Source organism: Diorhabda sublineata, chromosome 5 (genome assembly GCF_026230105.1).
Source record: "Diorhabda sublineata isolate icDioSubl1.1 chromosome 5, icDioSubl1.1, whole genome shotgun sequence".
NCBI lineage: Eukaryota > Metazoa > Arthropoda > Insecta > Coleoptera > Chrysomelidae > Diorhabda > Diorhabda sublineata.
The window spans coordinates 29,546,679-29,573,654 of NC_079478.1; the positions used below are offsets into that span (position 1 = coordinate 29,546,679).

Below are 26,976 nucleotides of genomic sequence, written 5' to 3' on the forward strand. Positions count from 1 at the left end.
CTCAGGTTATTATCAAAAAAATATAGAACCACTAAATTATTACCCACTATTCCTGCCCACAAATTAATACAAAATCGATGTTGATTCTTTGTTTGAATCGAACCGTTAGGATTTTCATTTGCCACGAGCCATCCCTGGCCTTCAGATAATAGTCTAGAATTATATATTTTATAAAATACACTGCATGGACATACGTAATAATCTATTAAAAATTCATATTATTCGAATGTATAATTTAGTCTGGTGTGTTTCGGTGTGGTGGATTGAGTAGCCCGCTGGACACAACTGCCGGTCCCAAGCCCGGGTAAAGGAGGAGGGTCAAGTCGATAGGCCAGCCCCCTATCACTTGGAAAAAACTTCTTTTGGCTAAAAATCCGAAAACTAGGCCTCGGAATATGGATGATCAAAATGGAAAACGACAATGGCAACGAAAACTGACTATGATTTGTGGAACATGGAATATACAGGGAATTAGAACGAAGGTAGATGACATTTTACAAGAAATTAAAAAACATAAACTGGACTTTATTGCTCTCTCTGAAACAAAGAAAAAAGGACAAGGTACACAAACACTCGGGGAATATATCCACATATACAGCGGCGTTAACAAAGAAGAACATGCAAAAAGGGGTATATCGCTCCTTATACATGAGAAGTATAAGAAGAACGTCTCCAGCTGGGAAGCAATAAGCGATAGAACAATAAAAGTTAATGTCAATTTAAAAGGCTGCAAAATAACAATAATTGCTACTTATGGACCTAATGAAGACGCACGGGTAGATGAAAAAGAAAAGTATTATGAAACGCTAAATGAGCTAATATCTCAGACAGGTAACGATCGAGAAATCATAATACTGGGAGACCTAAATGCTAGAACTGGCAAAGAAACGAAGCATGAGATAATAGGGCCCTACGGTGAAAATACCAGGAATGATAATGGCTCCAGGTTGATAGATGTCTGTCAACATAACTTACTAAGAATAATGAATGGGTATTTTAAACATAAGGAAATACACACATATACATGGACGCAAATAACTAGAAATCTAAGATCAATAATCGACTATCTTATAATGAAACAAAAAACGAAGATAAAAGTGCACAATGTCAGAGTATATCGATCCGCAGAATGTGGAAGTGACCATCATCTGATAAAAGCTAAGTTAATAATGCCAATAATCAAAGACAACAAACAAAAGAATCAACTGCAAAACAGTAAAGACTTAACAGATATAGATATACCAAACTATAATATAGAAAGCCTTATGAACGAGAGCACAAAATTATTATACCAACAAAGACTGGACCAAAACCTCCCACAGGAGTACGAACAAGAACCAACAGACAATCTTACCAAAGTAGTAATTGACAGCATACACAAAGCAGCCAAAGAAGCCTTAGGATATAAAGAAATGAAAAAGAGAACACGAAATTATTGGTGGACTGAACAACTGCAAAATTTAAAAGAACAAAAACAACGATTGTATCATACCTGGCTAAGCACTAAAAAAGCAGAACATAAGGAACAATATAGTGAAGCTGTATCAAAATTTAAAACCGCTGCGATAGAGGCCAAAAACCTCAGCTGGGAAAATAAATGCAAGGAATTGGATACCTATTTAGGAGGACGCCAATCCAGGGAATCGTGGAGATTTATAGATAATGTTAGATCTGGCAGAAAAGAAAATATCCCAATAGGCACCATATCACCAAATAAATGGCAAGACTATTACCGCTCATTACTCAGAGAACAGAGATCTGAATATAGTAACATGCCGGCTGAAGACATACGGATTACAGGTGAACCAATAAAAATCAACGTAGAAAAAACAAAGAAAGCTATAACACTACTTAAAAATGGGCGCGCTCCTGGTCCAGAGGGAATACCTGCAGAATTAATAAAAGCAGGAACAAATAGGCTGTTTAATATCCTAACAGAAATTATCAATAGACATCTAAATGGAGAACCAATACCGCAAACGTGGAAAGAAGGATGGATCACGTCCATATACAAGAAAGGAAATAAGGAAGACTGCAATAATTATAGGGGCATTACAGTGACTAGTACGCTCAGTAGGTTATACGGAAAAATAATAAAGGAGAACAAAACGGCTTCAGAGCAGGTCGATCGACGATAGATAGTATTTTCTGTCTATCACAAATAATCGAAAAGAGAACCGTAAGATCACAAGAAGTGCACCTACTATTGGTAGACTTGAAGAAAGCGTATGACACAGTACCTGTCTCAAAATTATGGGAGGTTCTGGAAAGAACGAGCATAAATACCACTCTAATAAAGGCTATAAAAGAACTATACAGAGACACAACAGCAAAAATAAAAATAGGTAACAAGGTGACAGACGGCTTCAAAACAACCAAAGGCTTGCGACAAGGGTGTTGTTTATCCCCAACTCTGTTCAACATATACATAGATGAAGCCCTAAGAGTTTGGAAAAAAAAATGTAAAGGAATGGGACTAACTATTGGGGAGAGCACCTTGTATACACTGCACTATGCCGATGACCAGGTAGTGGTAGCACAGGAAAAAGAAGATCTGGAGTACATGTCTAGAAAACTTATAGAAGAATACCAAAAGTGGGGTCTACAGGTTAACACGGAGAAGACACAATACATATGTATAGGATCAGAAGATTCATCTGGGAATTTAGATCTAGAGGGAAAAATAATTAAAAACTGTAAGGAATGCATATACCTAGGTGTAAAACTAACAACAACAGGACGAAACGAGGAAACAATTAGGGACAGAATAACCAAAGGAAGAAAAGTAATAAGAGCCCTGAACTCAGTGCTGTGGCAAAAGAATATTAGACCAGAAACAAAAAAGAGAATATACAACGCCATTTTACAACCAATAATTACATATAGCTCCGAGGTTTGGCAACTTACAGAAAAGCAAAAAAATAACTTAAATGCAGTGGAAATGGATTTCTGGAGGAGAGCAGCAAGAATATCTAGAACGGAACATATAAGAAACGAGGAAATAAGAAGACAATTGAAAGTAGAAAGAACTTTAGTAGAAGATATAGAAAAGAAACAGTTGATTTGGTACGGACACGTTAAGAGAATGGGAAGAGAACGACTACCAAGAATAATATTAGAATGGACCCCCAAAGAAAAAAGAAAGAGGGGAAGACCACCTAGAACATGGCTACAAGGAATCACTAGAGCAATGTCCGAAAGGAACCTAGCAGTCGACGACTGGCAAGATAGACAGGCCTGGAGATTAGGAACCCAAAGGCGTATAACGCTATAAAAGGGGATATATATATATATATATATATATATATATATATATATATATATATATATATATATATATATATATAATTTAGAAAATATACTTAAATATAAGTTGTGATTTCGCCACTCAGAAATGACGGGCCTTTTGAGAAATTTTTCCATGTCACACCATTATTTTCACGTCGCACCCTGTATAGTTATACGGAAATATTTTCAGTTACAAACATGTCACACCATTACAATTTTATTATATCAAACAATAGAAAAAAACCACAATATTGTGTTTGTGTTTCGGGGCCAGTTGTATACTGTTAATATATTCCGAACGCGCGTAGGGCGCGCAAAACGTTCATCGTATTGAGTTAGCAAGAGCGAGCAACTGATGGCGTAAGAACAATATTTCATACCACCCCTTGTCGACTACTAACAAATACAAATTTCCCTACTTCCATTTCATATATTTTCTCAGTGAGGTTCATTTTAAACAAAACTTTTATTTACCTTCTGTCTTCATTTCTAGAGCGTATACTTTTTGACACATGTTTTCACCTATTCTAGCTATTTGTTTTCAGACGTCTTACATGCTCAATAATACCAAGAGAAATTATATTTTAGATAAACATATTATGAGTGTCTTATTGCGAAGAAATATTTGATGCTAATAAATGTCATGATACCACCAGACACCTATTAAATTAATTAAATTTCATTCATTATTTATGAGAAATTTGCTTTGGAGTTTGTAAAGAGTAGTCCGCTAACGTAGATTTACTCTAACGGTGTTCTAGATCACATTTTGTTCAAAATATGAGTCTGTTATTAATGAATTAGTTGAACATTGATTTTGTTAAATGATAAATAAGTTATTTTGATGGTTTATTTCATAGGATTTTTGTCCAATATCAAATATTTATTCTTTTCCAATTGTTACATGCAAAACTCTCTCTGCTTGTGTCTTCCGTTAAGAGAGTCGTAACCTCTTTGGAATATCTCTATTCCCTTCAATTTTCATTTACTTCTTATATTTTCCGTTCTTCCGCCGGGTGTATCGATACGTGAAAAGGTTGGTCTGTGACTTTTATCTGATCAGAACATTTCATAGGTGATTGGCCTCTACTTCTTTTTTTCTGTACTCTTCCCATCACTATAAGGCTGCCTATATTGTCATTCCGTTTTTTAGCTACGTGTCCAAAAGATTGCAATATAATCTGTTGGTTACATTCAACTCTTCCAGTTTCGTTTGCTTAGTCTTTACAGTCTATGGGAATTTAAAGCAATCTCTTGTAAGACCATATTCTGATCGCATTATTTAACTTATCATTGTCCCCAAATATATGAAGTTGTTAACCCTTTCGAGATCGTCAAGTAGATGGATCTTGTTCAATCTAGACCAAAACTTTTCACTCTTTTGCTCTTTTCTGTTTTCTGTTGGAGCAATTATGGTGGTGTCACCGGCATAGCGTAAGTAGATTGTTTGATCTCCCAGAATTATACCCTCCAATTCATCTAGAGAATTTCTCATTAAAGCTTCGCCTTTTATAACCTATGGGAGTTGAAATCCTTGTTAGACTAACATTCCGTGGAAATTCATGTTTCCTATTCATTTAGAGACCCCAAAAATTGTATAGAGCCGTTTTCTATCTGTTTAAAAGTTGAAAATATTAACATAGTATATAAATATAATTTTTGTGTGCATGAGTTCATTTTTATGCAAATTTATTCTTTTTCTTTCTACTTATTCTTTTTTCAGTCATTTCCATTCATTCACATTTTTCCTCTACTCTACATCTGAAGGAACAATTGTCAAACCAAACCACCAGCAACTACACCACTTTCTTCAGGTGAGTTTAATTTCTTATCTCAGGAACATTTAAGTCTGTATTCCCTTCAGCTAGGAATACAATTACACATCAAATGAAACATTTCATGTTTTTATATATGTTCAACTCATATATTTTCTTATTTGGGAAAACTAGTAGTCCATGAAACAAAAAATGGGATTGAATTTTCCAGTAAACTAAAACATATCTTCAAGTGAACCGAATAAAGAGGCAACTGTTGCCAAAGTTATTTCTGTGATCTTTACTTTTACGGTGTACAAGAAGTCTGAACAGATATAGGTTACATGTAAAAAACAAATTTTCGATAATAATTATAAAAACTATTATATATCACAGACAGACCACTGCAGTTTGTAAAAAAGTCATAGACTTCTTAATGAATTCATATGAATTTTCATAACTTAATCACAAAGAGATTGGTATAATATTGGACTCCACTTTATGCGTTTTCTACAATAGACTTCCAAGTGATTATCACCATAACCTATAATCCGTAGGTTCTTTTTGATTGTCCAGTTGATCCTATTTATAATATAGACAATAATGATCGAGTTTGATACCGTCTGCTATTAGCACACAAGCAAACCAAATCCTACTGAAAATCAAATAACATTGCAAACTTGTCTCAAGCCATTCAATTAAATCTGAAACTAGGAGATCTATTTATCATAACTAATATAAATCGCACGAAATTTGATCTGTCATACGATGGTCTTATTGGTATTGAAGAGGAAAATTGCACAATAAAAATTAGAGAAGGTGATCATCACGTGACATAAAAATAGTATTAAAAATATGAATCCTGTTAATTTAGATAATAAGTTAGACAGTTCTCTCAGCAGTACTTTGAGAAAATCACGAATGTGTTAAACTCGGAGCGTTAATTTTTGAGATATTTTGATTTGGAACACATTGATTTATATTTTGTAAACTACTTTTTATCCTAATATATATTATAATTGGTTTGTGTGACTAGTGTCATGAATAAGTTCTAATATTCATAATATTCTAATATTTCATTTGTTTAAGCACTAATCATCATGGAAAATGACCTTTACAATTGGCCACAGTGAAGGCCATTTCTCTGCGAGAGGGAGATATAACAATTTAAGTTGACCAGACTATCCAATTACATAAGAAGCTAACATAATATATTTGCTGACACTTTTACACTAACCTCATTGAAAATGCTGACTAAATTAATGCTTATGGTTATTATTTTCGTTATTAGTATGGAGTAACTACATTATTTTGAGAAACTCTTTTGGAAGTAATATAGAGGTACTTTAATCTAGAAGAGACGGTTATGCAAGGGCTTTGTGTTACGGCCAGTTATAGTAGTATTTACATTGTTGTCAAATCTTTCCTTTTTTCCGGAAAAATAATGAGCTCTGTTATTACAAATAAACCACCTTAAATTTCCCTACACCTAAATGGCACTTTTTGTATCAATGGAAAGGTAAATCGGCATAATTGTTCACGTAACAATCCTCGTTGGACGCGTGAATCCCACACCAAATGTCCCGAACAACTGAATGAATGGGGTGGAATAATAAAAAAACTTCATTATTTTCAGACAATAACAATATCCCAAACGACCATATTTGGCCCACTTCACTATACGTGTATGGTGAGGCAATACCTAAATAATGTGTTTCCCAGAAGACGGATTGGAAGGCGTAGTTTTATCGAATGGCCCCCGCGATCACGCGATATGAATTCTTTAGACTATTTTCAGTGGAGTCACTTAAATACATCGTTTGTAAAACAAAACCTGTCAATATTCAGAAATTAAGGGATAGGATTACCACAGAGATAAGATGAATTGCTATAATTGCCTTTACTGTATGTTTTCTAAAATTCGTAATTCCTTCACTTCACAAATGTGGATCTACTTCTAAAACGACACAAACATTTGAATATTTGTGTTCAGTTGTTGTAAGTTTTCTGCGCCATGATTTGGATAAATATTTTACTGCACCAGTTTCGTTGAACTTTTTTACTAATTTACTGAAACTAGACCTAACTACGAGATTTATATTAGCACATGAATTAAGGAATATTCAAATTAAACGAGTTTAGTCCATATCGTAGCCATCTATATGTACAATATGTAGCTATAACTAATTATGGCATTTAGGTATAGGGAACATTAAATGAAAAATATACAGTGTCATCCATTTGAATTAATGAGGTTTTTTTGTTATTTATTTTTCCAGAAAAAGAAAAGATCTGATAACAATATTAATACCACCATAATACTGGGCAAAAGATTATAAAAATCGTACAAGCCGTTTCCGAGATAATTGAGGGGCTCCTTACATAATACTCACTCGGTATTTAGAATTATAGAGAAGGATGTACCGAAAAAGTTTCAACTATTGGAATAAAATAATAGATGAAGAGGGCAGGACTTTTGAACTTGATGTGATTGATTTTGGACATAAAATTTGTAACCTCTACAGAGATTGGGTTTGGATGCTTTTAATATGGTTGTACAAGTATGTTAATAAAAATAGAAAGATACGGCTGCAGCTAAGTTATTCTCTGACCTTGTCCATTTGCCTGATAATCAAGTTCATCTTCCGCATCGACGTTGTGAGCACTTTGGTAGGAAATGGGACTTTTATAGGTAGTTATTTAAGGCCTATGATAGTGTGCAGTTATTTGCGTCGTGCGATTTTTTTGTCGAGATTCGTCTTATATTCCGACGTGTACAAACATTTTTTTTAAATTTCTTCTTCACACATACTATGCAAGGTGGTACCACCACCATTTCCTTGATTTCATGTTTTCACAAATTGTAGTATCCTAAGTGATAAATACTGAACACTACCACTACGCAATTATACTGTCTCAGTCACAATTTAACAGCCAAATTCAACCAACCTCAGATATAAGGTGAACTGTGATAATGTGTTGATCTGCTATACGTGAAACTAACAATTAAACATAATTTTCGAGCCTGTTACAAAAGTACTGACCCAATATTTCAAGATTAAGATACTATACTAATTTCGTAAGTATATTCAGAAGTTTTAATTAAGGATTAATAAAATAACTAGAAAAGTTCAGAAACCGACGACATTTTTTTTGTCTTTATTGGACAGTGGTGATAAAATTAAGAACCCTTTGAGGCACCAACCTTTTGAACTTAGTTATTTCTCCACTTTCAAGTGAGAAAATGATAATTAAGTATATAACAACCATAAAGCAGCGAGGAAAATATAAAATAATTTGAATTTACATTGTGTTAAATTAGAAAAGAAGGTTTAAAGTCACTTTTTTCTTTATACATTAGAATATTTCTGGAAAGTCTTAATCTAGAACTGAGAAAGGTTTTTCTGGAAAATTGAAATATATACTCTATTCCACAGACCAACGGGTAAATATTGAATAAAAAATTCCGTTTATATTGTTGAATATATAACCAGAGCTTCAAATGAATCAAATAAGCTATGTGAGGCATCAAAAAATCCAAAATATTATCTATGAATTTCAGTATCAATCATCAATTTCATAAAAACTAATTAGTTTGGTACCTATCACTTAAGCTCTAAACTGAGGAAAACGTAAATCAATGTTTCCCAACTTGGGACCCTTTCGCTACGGGTAAATTAAATACTAAATTTCGTTGCCGAATTCAATTATTAGGTTTAATCTGACTGGAACAAAAATATCTCCTGGGTGTTTGGTTTCTTCAAGTGAATATGCCGCAGACAACAGGCTTCAAAGGCAAGGGATACCCCGTAATTCTCACTATAGTACTTCATAGCTTTCAGTTGGTATTAATTAGAAATTTGTGGAACCGTTGGTAATATTCATACTAAACCCACTGTTCACACTACCCTTACATCAACACTCACAATTACACTGTCTGATGCGCGTTTCCATAAGAAGTTATCGTCTTCAGAGACTGGAGGTAAACTCTTGAAAAACCAGCCTTAAAACTATATTCTATGGCACATAAATATGGTACTCTGATGACATGGTCATATTTGCAGAGAATGAGGAAATGCTAAACCAAAATCCCGAATTGTACATCCAAACAATGGAAAAAAACAAAAAAGCACGACATCAAAATAGGAAATAGACTAATAGAACATTCCAAATATCTTGGCTCAATGATGGGAAGAAATAGAAAATTGGAGAAAGAAATAACAGAAAGGACAGAAAACGCAAAAAAATTATCCAACGCGATGCAAACAATGAAACACCAAGGAATATGAGCGTTGGAATTTATAAAAGAGTAGTAACAACCATAGTAAAATATTATTCCAATGCATGGAGAACGACCGAAAGTCTAAATTAGACCACATCCAAAAAGAAACAAATAGCAAAAACCCTGCAGAACAAGATGGTTCGAATATATGAAAAGGTTGAGTGAGGTGAGGATTACAAGTATACTAGAAGATGGAACAGCATGAGTGAGAAAGAGAGGAAGACCTAGTAAAACGAAACAAGAGAGCGATTCACGACACATAGAAGAAATTACCGCAAACAAAATACCTATTGAATTTAAAAGAATTATGGAAAAATAACTCCATAGAAAAAGAACAACGCCACGTCTTACACTAGTATGGGTAGATAGATATGAAGATTTAATAAGTGACTAAGACACACATGTCACATAACGTTTTATTCATAATCACACTTATTTACAATCACAATCGCGAACGTTTTTCAGCCATTACATTCTTAAAGATAGCTGAAATTATGTGCAATAATATCGGAATATGAGAACGGTTGTTATTCATTTTGAAATTTATTAACTTGTTAACGAAATAAACAAGAAATAAAAATTCCTTCCTTGTATAATACTTAAAGAAGTTCGAGAAGCAGCAGTTAGTGCGTGAAAATTCCAAGTTGTAACAAATTACTTTTTGAATTTAATCTAACAAAAAACAGGGGTTATGACAATATCTTTGGAAATCCTTTCTTAATAAAAAGTCTGCAATCTAATCCATATGGTTAAAGTGTATACATACACAATGGGAAACTTGATAAGGTCACTACCAATCTGATTGAGTCAAAAGGATATAAGGTGGAAACAGCCTTATTATTGGAAAGGATACACACTACGAGGATATATAGAAAAATTCTTAGCCTACTATAGAACCAAAGAAAATTTCAATGGCAAAATATTTTATTACTCAATATATTCTTCTCTTAATTGGATACATTTATTACAGCGAACCTGCAACGTCTCTTTACCTTATAAAAAAATGTTTCTTGTTTACGACCTTTTAAACTTTTTTTCGGTTGAGGAAAGAGATGATTGTCGAACGGAGCCAAATCTGGTGAATGAGGGGGGTGTTCTAGTAACTCAAAACATAAATCACGAATTTTTTGCATAGCAACATGAGATTTGTGTGCAAGGGCGTTTTCTGCAAAAATAAAACAATTTTTGATAGCTTTCCGCGTCTTTTCTCTTCAATTTTTTCCCTTAGAGTGGTCAGTAATGTCGAATAGTAATGTCCAGTTATTGTTCTACCCGCATTCAAAAAATCAATCATGATTACTCCATGGCAATCCCATAAAACTAAAGCAAGAACTTTTCCAGCAGATTTTTGGATACGAAACTTCTTAGGTCTTGGAGAACCAAAGTTTCGCCATTCCATCGATTGTTGCTTTGTTTCTGGATCATAGAAATGTACCCAAATCTCATTTTGCTCAACAATCAAATATGTGGGGATCCATTTTGCAGCAATTTTTCTCATGTCCAAATTGACGTGAACTATATGATGAAGGCGTTCGCATGAAATATTCAGTGCTTCAGATATCCGTTTTAGCCCAATTTGACGGTCTGATAAAACCATGTCATGAACTGCATCGATATTTTCGGGGACTGACACAGAACCTGGCCTATCCGATCGGTCATCATCTTCAATGGAAAATTTACCTCTTTTGAAGCTTGCAGTCCAATTTTTCACGGTCTCATACGAAGGACATTAATCACCAAGGGTATTATCTTCATAAATCTGCTTAATTCTTAACCCTTTTAAATACACATACTTGATAATGACTCGATACTCCAATTTTTCGATTTTCACAATTTTGGTGGATATCTTTTCTCTTTTAATTTTTTTGCGTAACACTTCAAATAAGTTATTGTTCGTGCCTATGGTAACGCAATATTTTGTTTATGCATGAAATTGCTCTAGGCTAAATAGATATCAATACATCCTTGTATTAGCGAGGATAGTATTGGAGAATTAAGAAGATATTGAAATATTTAGGGGGCCATAAAAACGGGAGTATCTGGGACTTGTTGATGCAGTGAATTGACGATTTTTAAAATCACAATACATATTTATATATATATATATATATATATATATATATATATATATATATATATATATATATATATATATATATATATATAATTATCTCCTGAATTATAATAATAGGATGAGTTAAATATTTCATTAACCATAGACTAAGGCATTTTAAATACAATTTAACAAAAATCGGAATACGAGTGATTTCGAATAGATCGTTTTTTATTCAACTAAATAAGCTGTATACCGCCATCAAATGAAAGATTTATTATATGTTTCAAATTTTAGCGACAGTACCGATTTCTCTAATACTATCTTCCAAAAAAAAAAGAAAGGAAGAAATGCAAGTACGTACAACTGCAAAATCAATGTAGTATTTGAAACGCCGTGAAGTAAAAAAATGTCGAATTGCGAACACTGAATAAACCTAAAATTAACTAACTAGTTGTGTTTAGTACAGTGAAATTATGGGTGAGAAAATATGACGTGCCTTCAAATTTATCCATCCATCAACCGTAATTTGATAAAAACATTAGATCAACATTTTTCAAAACTTCTGATGCACTATCTCATTTATGTAGTTTAACAAGAAGTGAAATCATTAACAGATATATTGCACCTGTCTTTCAGCTTAACGAAAATATTCAGTTGACACTGCAGGACATTGTTCGATTTATTTATCGTATATAAAAACTACAAGCACTATAAACCGTTTAATGTGACAGTCCGCAAGCATTAACAACATTGTACTTTTTTTATTTTCAATTGAAAACAATAACACCTTTTTGTAGTTGTAACAGCCAGAACAATTTAACGATCTAATGCTATCCCACTGTAATTACAGCTGAATTACGAACAGATACTTAATACGATGGACTAAAGTGGAACACCTAATGTGAATGGTTAGTTTAGAAGAAAATAAGGGATGAAAATAGTGATGGTATTGGTAAATTGATATTAGCATTTTGTTTTTCAGCTTGTTACTAAATTGATGTTGAAAGTTTAAAATGGTTACCGTGGGACGTAAAACAATTGAAAGTTTTTTTCAAAGTTGTTCTTTGGTCTCTACGGCTAATATATTTCACAGCATTTTCTCCATTCTCATTTGCAAGTCTTTTGTTGCAAATCAATTGAAGTACGCGGGTTGTTTCTCTATTTCTTTTTCCTTAGCATAGATGCTGCGCGAACAGAACACTGTAAGGGACTGCGCAACTTTCGCACTACACATACTCCGTAAATGCACATATGAGGGCCACAGTGAGCGTTGCACTACCACCACTCATAACATAGCTGTCGTTAGAGTTTCTACCGCCAAGTGCGAATAACAGCTGTTTATCGTTTGCCTTTCCAAATAAAAAAATATTGTCTTCTGAAAAAACGCTAATCCATTGAAATGCTCCACATATTGCTGACGTAACCAAACGTACATTCGAACGAATTCAATGGATTATTTTTGTCCAGACTTAGCACTCAGTGACTCGTGCCTCTATCAAGAACTGGAACTGAGGCTTAAAGGGCAGCGATCTCAGTTGAATTCATTGGTGGAAAATTTTTATATTAGAAAACTTCTCCACCGATAACCTGTACTCTACAAAACTTTTGATAATGAATTAATTGTTTTGTATGAACTTGCCTTTCATATATAGCTATTGGCAGGTTGAAAGAACAAATGATCCCATTCATTGACCCTACCAATGGCAACTAGACTCTATCGTATGGAATCAAACTCTCAGATTAACATATGGATTAGAATATGTTGTGTTCTCCTATGTAGAAGAAATGGTTAACATTCCATTTCTTGTACTTCAATTATTACATATAAATGAATGGAATTAGTCAGATTTTCTAATATTAGATCCGCCCACTTATAAAGTACAACATTATGATAAATTCACAGATTAAAATCGAACGAACGAAGTTCATAGAAGTTGATGAAGCTCATTTTTAAACAAGCGTATAAGAATGTGTATCTGTTCCGATCAAAGATTCATCTTAATAGGCGATATTTAGAGGTCTCCAATAAAGAAATTCTTCGCTTATCAGGTTTCCTACTGCCTTCCTCTGAAATAGCAACTGAGTCAGACGATACCAGTTTCAGTTAATGTCAAGAACTGGGCACTAAACAGAAGCTTAGTTTCTTTTCAATAATTTCACCCAATGTTTACCAGGCTGCGATCCATTTCTCCTTCGAAGTAAGCTTATCTTCTTTTAGTTATGATTTTACAAGGGAAATCGAGGGGTGCCAAATCAGGACTCTTTTGTAGAAAGTCCAATACATGGATTCCAAATTCTTGTAAAGTACGTTGCGTTGGCTAAGTACGATGCGCTGGAGCGTTGTCACATTTTTCAAAGCTTTAACTGAATTATGGCAAGCAAACTTCAGTGTGAGCTGTAATTATTTGCTTATTTAGCACAGCATTGGTGAGTTAACATTTTAAGATATTCTTTGAAAAACATTCTTCTGAATTTTCCACCTACTTGGATTGATTTACATCGGCATCGGCATTGTTATTTAATTTAATTAGTACATACCCTTCTGTGGAATCAGCTACAGAGCAATGAAAAAATCATTGGAAAAGAAGGTTGGTAGGAGCAAAATCAATTATTGGAACAACCTACAGGGGTTAAGATAGGCAAAGACTCTTCTGGGAAACTATAACCCGAGTAGATCTGCTCAATATATCAGCCTAAGTAAGAATCTACGAATACTATCAGGAGTTTTATCGGGGCACTGTCGCCTCAACAAACACCAGAAGACGCTAGACCTAGCACATAATGCGGCGTGCAGATTTTGTTACGAAGACTCTATTCACATTCTCTAGAAACACTAAGGAATTCCAGAGCACTACACCTGGGAGCGCTTGAAATATGACGAAGATCTCTGGCAGTTAAAGCCACTCCAAATTCTACACTTTTTGGAAGGAGTGGGATCAATTGATCAGCTGTAAACACTGGCTCCACCAGTACCGCAGCAAGAAAGGAGGGCACAATAAATCTTTTGAATCTTTTTGAAAGACAGTGAAACAGACCCTTTTTTCTCAATGTGTATGAGATTCTAACCGATCTATATTCGGGTGGTTTTCCCTTAAACCAAATCGATGCGCTGGAAAAGAATATTATAACAAAAAAATATTCCATAATTTACGACAGCCGTATATTTGACAATCATAATAATCTAAAGAAAGAAGAATTATTTTAAATGCATTAACATTATCTTGTTATAGTAAATAATGTATTAAACAGTTAAAAGTTTCAATTAATGAATTCTGTTTCGAATAATCAAGCGATGGGCTTGATTTCGTCTATATGTGAACGTGCATTCAACTGATTCGAAATGCAAATAGGATTTGACAAAAAAACCTTGTATTGTATATACAATGAAAGCTCCACAATTCACCATAATGTGCTTATTTACAGCCGCGAACGCGTCACGTCTCAACATCTCTCCTCAGCTGCAAATTCCATTTATGTCGAATTTAAAATTTATCTGGTTATTCCGACAGAGAATGAATTATATTTGGAGTATCCACATTCCCTCCTCCCACATAATCTAAAATGTATTTGCAATTGCAATAAATTTCAGATTTCCTGTCAGCTACTTATTGGGGCTCTGAATGTGTACTATAAATATTTGAGAGGGATTTGTCAGCCCAGACACGTACACCTTTTTGACTAGGTATTTGGAAAATGGACAGCTTCACTAAAAACGGAAAGACATGTTCGCCATAACAATCACGTTTTTTGTTGGCGTAGGACTAGGTTCTCCCTTTTTGTTGGCATTTCGGACGTAAATCGTCCGGGTTACGGTTTTTATTTGTTTTTATTATCAATGAATGCCAGGTCGCTATTTCTCTCAGCTGATTCTTAATGAAAAAAAAAAAAAAATAACATAAAATTCATATAATCTTTATTATTGAATTGTTTTAGTTTTCTAGATTAAGAATATCAATCCAAAATGATTCTTGAGAACAGTATGGTTATTTTAAATCGAATGATTTTGAAAGGGGCAAAATACTCTGACCCAAAGTAAAATCAAGATGTGAATAGTTACGGAACGTCAAATTTCAGATACAGGAGAACATTGAACCAGCTTGAGAATAATTCTCATCATGCCAGTGAGCTATAAAAATAAGTTTTTAGTTACATTGTGTGCGTTAATGTCAATACATTACTAATGACAAACTGCTAATGAAATTTTGATTCTTGTCTACTATTACATACTGAGTATACTGACAATTATCCACACTAACAGGGGCAGTACAATTCACCAAGCACACCATATATTCTACGTCCCTGACTCTAGGTGAGTACCGAAATATACCTCTCGATAACTCGACGTGCTTAATTTGTTCAGAACATTTGAGGAAATTCAAAAAGACAACAGAAGTAATGTAGAATATTAAAGACCTCGATACAGTAGTGCTAGATGATCCATATTTTTCTTGTGTGCCAACTTTTTCAACAATCATTTCAACACCAGAACTTGATAAAATCAGTGGAAATTTTTTGAAGACAATAAAACCACTAGACGGTATGATTTTTTGAAATATTGCATAACGCCTTAAATTTTTTCTACCAGACGTTGCCACTGAAAGAAGAGAAGTATATTTTCAAAATTTGTTCCTCTAATTTAAGTGTAGAACTTAAATTCTGGTGGAAAAATTGTTGATATATTAAGAAGATATATTAAATTGAAATCTAGAATTACTTGTAAGTGTTTTCTTCATTCGGGTATCCAAATAAATATTTCTATAACACTTTTACAGAATTATTTTCTGACATCAATTTTCACGATTCACATTATTCTACTTCCTATTTTCCATTTTCTAATAAAAAATATAGCGTGAAATCTCAGTTACGTGCTTAAAAAGCGTTTATGTTATTTGACGTCGTTTCTCTAAAGAATAACTGTGCAGTAATTTAGTCACATTTCAACTTGCTTCATATTATTATATCATTCTAAATCTTTTTATGTTCACTAAAAATAACAAAGCAAGTCAAATTTGCACTAAATTACGTATATAAACTGTAACATTGTTGAATTTACATTATGTCGTAATATTGAAAACAACATTTCTAAGATATTCACAATTTATTATGAATGTATTTTCTCTTTTAATGAGCAACTCGAATCTTAGTTTAGTACTCATAAATTATATTTCTTCACAATTTAATTTGTTTTAATATTATTAAAGTTGTTGAAAAATTTTCAAGTTGAAGTAAATGCTAGAATTTGTTTGATAATACTTAACGAGAATCACCACAATGTTTCAAACCAAGTTGAAACAATGAACGGACCAAATTTGGATTATAATAAAACTGAAATTCAAAATTACTAAAATGAACGTTTTAAATCGAATAAGCATGAATGCCTCATTCTAATATTCAATTATTTTGGTTTTTCTAGTAATAAGTATAAATATTTAAGAAAACCCTAAGTCTTAGGATTCAATTAAAAACGCGTAAATAAAGTATCGTTCTATTGTGAGAAACAATTTTTCAATTTAAAACTTGAGAATTAGTTTCGCTGATTTCCCTCCACACATCATGTTCGTTGCTGATCAAATTATTCGGGTCGAAGTCATATGATATGATTCTTCATACTCTAATAGACCAGTGGGTCTATTAGAATAGCGATCAGTTGACGGGTTGTTTCATTTGTCTATGGTATTTTGAACAATTATTATTTATACTATTCATTCTCATAAGCAGCATAATTGATAGGTCACGGAGACTTGCAGTTTTTATACTTTTCGGTATTTCGACATAAAAAAGCTTATTAGTATTAAACTTGTCCAAGTATCATTCATCTAGAATCTAATTATACAACTGAATAAATATGAAGAATTAACGAAGAGAAAGTGATAAAAATCAGTTTTTGTAGATACTTTTTTTGAATTTCTGATCTAATTATCGTTCTGGGTAAGGATCCACAATCAGCTGATAGGTGATCTACCTGAATCTGGGTTATAGTTTTCGAAAAATCCTATTACCAAAAGATTACGAAAAAAAAAAGAATATTTTTTTTTCTACCTACATCCTACGTTACTGAAAAACTTGTCATTTAAGAAGAATTTCTCGATTTATCATTATTTTATATGCAAATAAAATACTTCAGCTTCGTGCCGATTTAGACGAGATTTTCCTTGATCTTTACAGCTAAGCATGGGGATGTAAGATAGCGTGTATAAGTTTCATAGTAGGATTTATTTATCATCATGAGATTGCATTTAATAAATGAATAAAATTGTAGTTCGCGGTCCAAAGAAAAATATTGATAAATATATTTTAAACCATACTAACTCTCCCAATAATATTAATGTGATGTAATAGTACTCAATTTGAAAACTGTTTTAGTTGGTCATAGTATCAAATGACCATTTTAAAACCCGAAACGTGAAAAAGTTTTTCTTTAACCTCATCTATTATACAATCTGTCCTTGTGAAGGACAATACACATTTGATATGACTATCAAAGAAATATGAAAGGGATTGTTCCAATGAACATACCCTTATAAAATTTAGAACTTTTGGTTAATTAAGACTAACTGTTCACCCCATGTTAATTTTGGTTTACAGTCGCATTCGCAGTTACGTTTACTATCATTCGAAGCCCTATACTTTGAAATTTTTTTAAAATGGTTAGAGAAACTAGTACACTCAGAGCAAAATGAAAATAAAATGTGAGTGGTTGGTGGGAGGGTTGTGCCAAAAGAAAGGTTTCCGAAGAGTTACAGTCTCGAGGGAAGGTGCTGGGCAAAATCCAACAGCAGCGCTATGGAAATGGTTCCTCTACTCTCGAACCCATTTGCGATTTCCTTTGTCGCTCAGTGCTTGCTTGAGAGCCGTCAGAGATTGAATTGTTGATCGTCCCTCTAGCCAAGTTCAAGGTTCGACCAGTATCCCGTATTCTACACACAAGGAAGTTACCGTCCGTAAAGATTCATCGGCAACTGACTAAGGTTTATAGTGGCGAGTGCATGTCCGTTCGGCACGTCCGCAAACGGTGCAGGCTTCATATGTCGAAGAAAAACACATTGTTTCATCAAGATAATGCACAGATTCCCTAGTCGATGGCAACGATGGTTAAATTGAACGAATTACACTTCGAATTGCTTTCTCATCAACCGTATAGTCCAGATCTGGCCCCTAGTGACTACTATCTAAAAAAATGCTGGTATGAAATGTAGGCATAAAGCAAATCCTTCTACAAGCATGTCATTGAGAAATTAAAGAAGCGTTGGGATGATTGTATTGCTATTGAAGTAGATTACATTGATAAATAAAATCGATTTTTGGAATAAAGGTGTTTTTCTTAGGACTGATGTTATATATTTAATATTTAAAAAAATAGATGAAACAGTTTAGTTCGGTAGAAAATGATACCATTTTCGGTCATATTACGAACTAAAATAACGTAGGAGCGGCATTATAAACTTTGAGCGATTTCTGAGTAATATATATTTACTTTTTAGCCGATTTTAAAATATTTACCACTTGCTATAACTTGATAAATAAATATTAATATTTATTTCCCATACTTACTCAAATTTATATCATAAATCAACATCACATAATGATAATAAGTTTGATAGGATGTTATTCGTCATTTGATACATTTGAACAAACGTTTGGATTGAACACAAAAGAATTTTCAATCCAATCCATCAGTCATGCCAATCCTAACGATGTAAATTTGTTTTGTGAAATAATTTTAGATTTTAATTGAGCAGAGTAGAGTTTCACCCCGAAATCCACGTAATTAATAACAGACAGATTCCATAAACTATGTTGACTAGTATTTTCAACAACAAAGGATAAACACAAGTTAAACCAAAAACGCTATTCAATGTATGTACCTCGAGGCGAAATAATAAATATAATGGATGCATTTTGAACGAACCAAATCGATTTAAATGAATTAATAACAAACATCACAGAAACAACTGGATGGTACTAATAAAAATTTAAAATAATACTTTGTACTTTGGCTTATGGTGTATATATAACTTTTAACCTAGCTAGTATAGTATACAAACCAACTAATATTGGCAGTTATTTCAGTTGAAAAAATCCCCGATATGAGCTCGTTCTTTGCAATACTTTGTTTTCTGGAAATAAATCTTCTTCTTCTTTTAATGCTTATCCATTAATGGATGTTCGCGACCACATTTTTCATGGCTTCTCTATCTCTAGCGGTATGGATCAATGTCTGAATATCTTGTATACCCGTCCACTGCCTCACGTTCCGTAACCATGACATCCTCTTCCGTCCCAATCCTCTCTTACCTTCATCTTGTATTATTTATGGCCTCGCATTATATGGCCAAGATATGCAATCTTTCGTTTCTTCACGATGTTAAAGAGTTCACGGTCTTTATTTATACGCCTGAGAATATCCTCATTCCTCACTTTGGCAGTCCATGGTATCTTCAGGATTCTACGATATACCCACATTTCGAATGCCTCTAATTTGTTGATGTTTTTCACCTTAAGGGTCCAACCCTCCATCCCGTAAAGAAGCACTGACCAAACGTAGCACCGCACAAGTTTCAGTCTAAGATCAAGATCAAAGTCGGTACATGTAAATACATTTTTAAATTTTATGAATGTACTTCGAGCTTGTTCAATTCGGCATTTTATTTCACCGTCCGACGACCATTTTTCATAGAGCCATGTTCCTAGATATTTAAATTTTTCTACCCGTTCTATAGGTTTTCCATTATATGTTACTCTAGATTTTCTAAACGTATTCGCTTCCCTAGTGATAATCATGAATTTAGTTTTTTGATGTTGATGTTTAATCCCATGTTTTGGCTATGTCCGCCTGCTATATTAATTAGTTGTTGTAGGTCATCTATATTATCTGTAATTAGTACTGTGTCATCGGCGTAACGTATGTTGTTGACCCAGACTCCATTGACTTTGATCCCAATGTCTCTATCTTCAAGTGACTCTCGAAATATGGCTTCAGAGTATATATTAAACAGAAGCGGCGACAATATACAACTTCGACGTAGTCCTCTGCGAATCCGAACTTGCTCAGTTAGACCATGATTTACTTTGACTTGCGTTTTTTGGTACAGATTTTCGATACAACGAATGTCTTTTTCTATATTTTCTATATAATCTCTGATGTATTATTCTTAGGAATATTTTTAGGGAGTGGCTCATAAGGCTAATTAGCCTACGATGTTCACACTTTCTTGCGTTCGATTTTTTTGGGATAGGAATAAAAACTGAAGATAGCCACTGTTCAGGGTAATGACCAGTATCAAATATCTTGTTGAACAGCTTGTGAAGCACTCTAATGCCCCTTTCGTCCAGTAGTTTCAGTATTTCTGATGGTATTTCATCTGAACCAGCTCTTCTTTGGTAATAGAAGGTCCAGTTAGACATTCTTCTGCATCGAGTTCTCTGGTCTGGTTTGGTGTATTGTCGTCAAAAAGTTTTTCTACATAGTCTTCCCAAATCCTGTATTTCTCATGATCTTCCATAACTATCTGGTTGTCCTGGTTGGTTATTATACCCAGACTGCGTTTTTTAAATATACCAGCGGAAATAAATACAACAACGAATTTATGATTCGGAGTACTGTTTGATGGTGTTTAGATGAAGTTAAAAGGTTGTTTACGTCAATGGATGGAACCTTGACACACCGCTAAGCTAAACAATTAATAAATAATATTACTGTATATTAATGGATCGTTTAAAGAAGGAAATCATAAAAATACGCAGAAGACAGCAAATATTTTATCTAAACAATTGAATTAATCTCCCACATCCTCCTTATTCCCCAGAAATAAGTTCCAGCGACTGTTGTCTGTTCTTGAATATTGAAAGAAACTCTAGAAAAAGAATCCATAGGAGAAATATTTATCAAGTGAGAAAGTTGTTGCCGAAAAAAAACCGATTCTGAGGCCTCGTTTGCTGTTTATTACACTAGAGACTATATCGATAAATATTGTTCATGTATTCCATTCCATTCACTTCATTTGTTTCTAAATTAAGTGAGAGATATTTAGTATCTTTTCGTCGGTACAACTAAGCTGGACATTTTAAATGGAGCTTTTCCCGTGTACTAAAGTTTTGAGAACATCTATCGTCCAATTAAATTGAATCTTGAATCAAAAAATCGCCCAAAGAAGGCTTAGTGCACTGTTAGGTGTTCTTCGGTACCTACAACTCGAATATTGAGTTGAGCATATGAAGTATTTACGGAAAGCTTGTAAAAATTGTGAGTGAACAGAGGAGCAGAAGGGACAGATAATAAAATACAACATTGAATTGCGCAGAGGCACACTGTGCAGAGTAAACTGCTTTGCTATGTGAACCACTAGGCCTAGTAACAAAATTTTGCCTCACTAACTTGGAACTCGAGTTCCTGGGGTCAAACTACACTTGAAAATGCCATTGGCCTCCGTCGAGGTGATTTTTCCATTTCTAAATCAGGTCAGTTTGACAATTAGTGTATCTAGACATTCCTTGATTGTCCTGATTATTTATGAGTCAATCACTATTACGATTACTTAACTAGCATTTCAGATTAAGTTATATTTTTTCTAATAGTTCCTATCTAAATTTAAATGTTCACACCCTCTAATAGCTAGAACTTCCACCAAAAGCTCTCTTATAGTTTCCTTGCTAGTGACTAGTAGCTAGTAGCTAACACAGTTTTTACCATATTCTTTTTTCACTTATCATGTCCGCCAATAACTTTTGCGATTACTTCAATATAAATTGTGCAACATATCATTTCTCCACTACAATTTGGATTTCTTCTAAACCAATTTATTGTCTTCACTTTATTCTTCAGTTGTTGGTATTAACAATGTCGTAGAAGAGCTCTGGTCCAACCAATGGGATTGAAGTGGCTTGTTCATCTATTTAGTCTGCTTTTTTGTTAGCCTTATGCCCTTATATCCAGACCACAATCACTTTACTGTCTATAGGACATATATTGCTATACTTGTTTGGAATCAAGATCTACAAAATACAGTACATGAATGTCTATAGAGTCAGTTGAACGATATGTTCCTTCCTAGACAATTGTGACATTGTTATTAGATTTACTGGAGAGCTATCCTAGATTTAGCACCACTATTGTGGTGTTTTCCGCTTGTATGGGATTATCTTCCTTCCAGTTAGCTTATCTGTTATATTAGAACAGTGACTTTGGATTGAGGATTAAGTCATAATCATAGAACTTCAGGTTACAAGTGTACACATACATTATTCTCTAATTTTTTTTGCTGCGGAAACCACTGCACATGATGCGTCATATCTATTACTGAAAATAATGTAATATGGATAGAAAAGTTTCTATCTTCAATTGTTAATATAATTCTATACATAATAGGCCTTTGTCTATTTCTGATCTCGAGGATTATAAAGTGAAATATTTTTTTAGGTAATCCGATAATTTTTATTCCTTTTATTTTTTTTTTAATCCTACAAGTCTAGTCGTAGGAATAATTTCAATCAATAGCGTCCATAAAATAAATCTGTACAATTAACCTATTCCATGAAGTTATGTATAATTCAAATGATTCAGTAGATAGATAAATTTACGTCTTAGACGCTTTCAGATCATAAAAACGATTGATTATTTTCAAAACACAAGATGTTCATCACAAAACCCCATTACTTCTTTAATTTATGATTCAGAACGGATAAGATGATATTTTTCCAATTGTTATTCCATGATGTTATTGCGAAGTTATGTCAGCTGCAACATTCATTCAGTTCAGTCAATACAAATAAATCAGATTCATTGAAAAAACTTGCTAACGAGCTATCCAAGAGCCCCAATTAAAATAATAAACATATTAGCTTGTTGGCTTCGATGCACAATTATTTAATGGATTAATACAGAATAGATGGAGAAGTCAAGGCACGTGGTTAATTGAATGTTTTTCAAATTTAATTTATAAAATGTCGTAACTATCTTCACGATAAAGTCGACTACACGTGTAACTGTTTTCTTTTTGTATCAGTATTATTTCATAATTTGAATTCATCAGTTATTCAGAAAATAATCTTAAGCTTGTGACTGTACTAACCTTTCGGCTAGTTGGTAATTGAGGATACATATGCCAATTAAATAAATAAAACTTTTGTTACGAGGTGAAGATTCTCTATATGTAAAAACAAATATAAATATTATCAAGAACAGAATAGAATATGGAATGTATTGCTTTCAAAAACAATATATTTTTGTACCTTCCAAAGGCTATGGCTATATGGTAGCAATCTTACATTCTTTTTGAAGACTTTAAATGCTTTTTAACGCATATTTTACAAAAAATGTGTTTTGTCCGTCCGTCTGGCTGTAGCAGCGATATCTCCTCACAAGAAATATGTAAGAAGCTCGTTTTTTGCATCCATTTCCTGTATAGCTGTAGATGTACCAGAACGAAAAAAAATTTTGACCGTTATTAGGAAAAAATGCGGTTGCGGTGTTGAATAATATGGAGTAATATATCACCTGCAACATGAATATCAAAATTGAAATCTGTCTCAACTTCAATTTCTCAATTTCTCAAAATTCAGTGAAAGCTATCAATGAAATTTTCAATATTAATGTCCCGAGTGCATGTCAAATTGTCGATAATTTAATTTTCTCGAGTGTGCGAATGCGCACTCGAGGAAATTATGAGACAATTTGACATGCACGAGAGGGCATTTTGGCAGACTATTTCCTGAGAAAAATTTAATTTGAAATATGTAAACTTAATTCTGTGTTTAAAATTTGTTATTCTTTAAATTATACCGTAGTTGACGATCATCATATTGGCATTGAATTGGTATCTACGGTAACTTATTGACAACAGTTTTGTTCGTGAAAAAACATTTCAAAATGAGTTTACGTTTTGGGCAGAATTCCACGCAAGTAATAGACGCCGCAGTGGATAAACTAACTCCACTGAATACGAAAATGTCGAGAGATTCTGCGTGGCGACAGTTTCAACAATTTTGTGATGAACGAAAATACACTTTGAACAAGGAAACTTCTGTCGCACAGCTGGCCGTAATTCTAAGAGATTTCGCTTTCAACATGAGACGTAATGATGGGGAAGAATATAAAGAAGGTGTTGTCAAAACACTTTGGAATACAGTAGCAAAAATTTTGCAACAAAAATGTTATGAAGAGTTTAACATTATTTTCGATCCTTTTAAAGATGTAACGTTTGAATGCGCCAGAACTGCGAGAGACGCAAAAAGTAAGCAGTTGCAAAAGTGTCCTGAAAAAAGAAAAACAAGTGCATCTAGCTTATCAGGACAAGATATTGATAAAATGTGTGCCATTTGGGACGAGTCGACTCCGGACGGACTTCAACACAAGTTCTTTCATATTGCTTCATATGAACTGGCGTGGAGAGGAGGAGAAGCATGTAATTGCCTTTTGAGTTACTTTGAAGAAGAATTTGACAACTACGGCAACCCTACAGGACCCATAGCTTATAATCCTATTTTTTCTAAGACAGCGCAAGGAGGGAGTCATAGGTTAACAGAAAAAAGATGGTTAGTCCAAAACACCACCGAGCCTGATAAATGCCCAATAAGGTATTTAATGTAAAGCATGATATCAAACAATCTATCATTATAATTTTACAGGCTTTTTAAAATGTTGAAAGAAAAAAGATCATAGATGAAAGAAACATTAAAAGGTTTTTTTAAAAATTGTCCAGTAGGACAATGAAATTTCATAGTGGACAAAAGATGCAGCGGAAGCTATAGGAATTGACACGAAAAGAATAAAAGTGACAAATCACTCGAACCGTGCTGCGGCAGTTACTCAGCTTGCCAAGGTTGGGGTTTCAGAAAATCAAATTATGAAGGTTACCGGACACTCAAATCAGGCCTCGATAAAGAGTTACCTCCAAGTAAATAGTGAACACCACGAGGAAATTGTACAAAAAATGCGAAATGACAGTAGCGAAGTAACAATAAGAAGTGGTGGAAGCAGCATAGAAACACCATCGTCGGCCTTCAGTAAAGTTGTATATTCTAATTGCATTTTCAATAATTGTTCCTTTTCTTAAAATATAAAATTAAAACCAAATGATGTTTATTAATCCTAGACGAAAATTTGACACTAGTGCAAATTATCGATAATTTGACACTAGTGCAAATTATCGATAATTTGCACTAGTGCAGTATTATCGCTGAAATTTGATCGTTGCTAGGTAAACATAAAATATTACAGCTTTTTGGTTGGCTTAAATTTTTCGAAGGAAATAGTCAATATTAATGTCCCGAGTGCATGTCAAATTGTCGATAATTTAATTTTCTCGAGTGCGCGAATGCGCACGAGAGGAAATTATGAGACAATTTGACATGCACGAGAGGGCATTTTGGCAGACTATTTCCTGAGAAAAATTTAATTTAAAATAAACAATAATTGTTCCTTTTCTTAAAATATAAAATTAAAACCAAATGATGTTTATTAATCCTACACGAAAATTTGGCACTAGTGCAAATTATCGATAATTTGCACTAGTGCAGTATTACCGCTGAAATTTGATCGTTGCTAGGTAGACATAAAATATTACAGCTTTTTGGTTGGCTTAAATTTTTCGAAGGAAATAGTCATAATTACATTTATATTCATGTTGTAGGGGATTTTTTACGTTGTCAATGTCAAGTAATGTTTTGATAAAGACCGCAACAGGTCGAATCGTAAAATATTTCCTGGAAGTTTCCTTTTATGAATTGAAATTTTTGTTAATATTTTATTTAATTTTATATTAATGATAAAACATGCGCGACTTTTTTACTTGTTTATTTGATGTTAATCTTTGTTAAAGCAGTTTTGATGAAAATAATAAAAAGTAATTGTATGTAAAATCTACTATAATACCTAAATACTGGCATGCTCAATTTAAAATGTGTTACTTCAAATTGTTCTGATTCCAAATTAGTATGAATTGATAGTATTTCGATTTTATAAAGGCACAGTAACATTTGACGAGTTTCTGTAGAGAAAATGTGCACCATTTGCTGTTTTATACTCTAGACAGACTTTTAATGTCTCTCCTTTATATCAAAACCCCAATACCGATGAGCCCTTTCTTTATGGGTTCATATGCATAAATTCACGATTGTGATAACAGTGTATATGGTTTTAGATGAGCTACAGTTGAATTTTTGAATCATTTCATAAAAACAACAATTTTTTCGGGCATATGACGACAAATGTAGTATCCAACGAGCACGTATTTTCCGAGATTGAATATTCATGCAAAATCTCTTCTATATTGATCACATTACATGATTTGTTTCTAGAAACGGTTACATGACAGACAACAAATTATCGTAACGAGTTCTGCATCTTTTTTGTTGGCTCTTTCGGTAATTCTGTAGTGGCAAATAGCTCCAAAGTGATATGTGAAATAAATGAAATATATATTATCTTCGAATCTATTATGAATATATCATTCACTATACGAATCCTGAGAAAATACCTTAACAAACATAAGATATCCATTCAATAGGGTACATGGTACATGGTTTGAAGAAAAAATAGTTTTGGATAGTTTACATACAACATTTATTATATTTTTTTATTCTTTTATCAATATTTATAC

General features: G+C 33.4%; 1 protein-coding gene across 1 annotated transcript; it reads left to right on the forward strand.

Moving 5' to 3' along the window:
• The first annotated feature begins 395 nt into the window (after positions 1-395).
• On the forward strand, positions 396-26,708 carry LOC130444710 (craniofacial development protein 2-like). Its single transcript, XM_056779986.1, has 3 exons — positions 396-1,800; positions 24,568-24,952; positions 26,675-26,708. Exons 1-3 carry the CDS (start codon positions 396-398, stop codon positions 26,706-26,708), a joined length of 1,824 nt encoding a protein of 607 aa, XP_056635964.1.
• Positions 26,709-26,976: the final 268 nt, after the last annotated feature.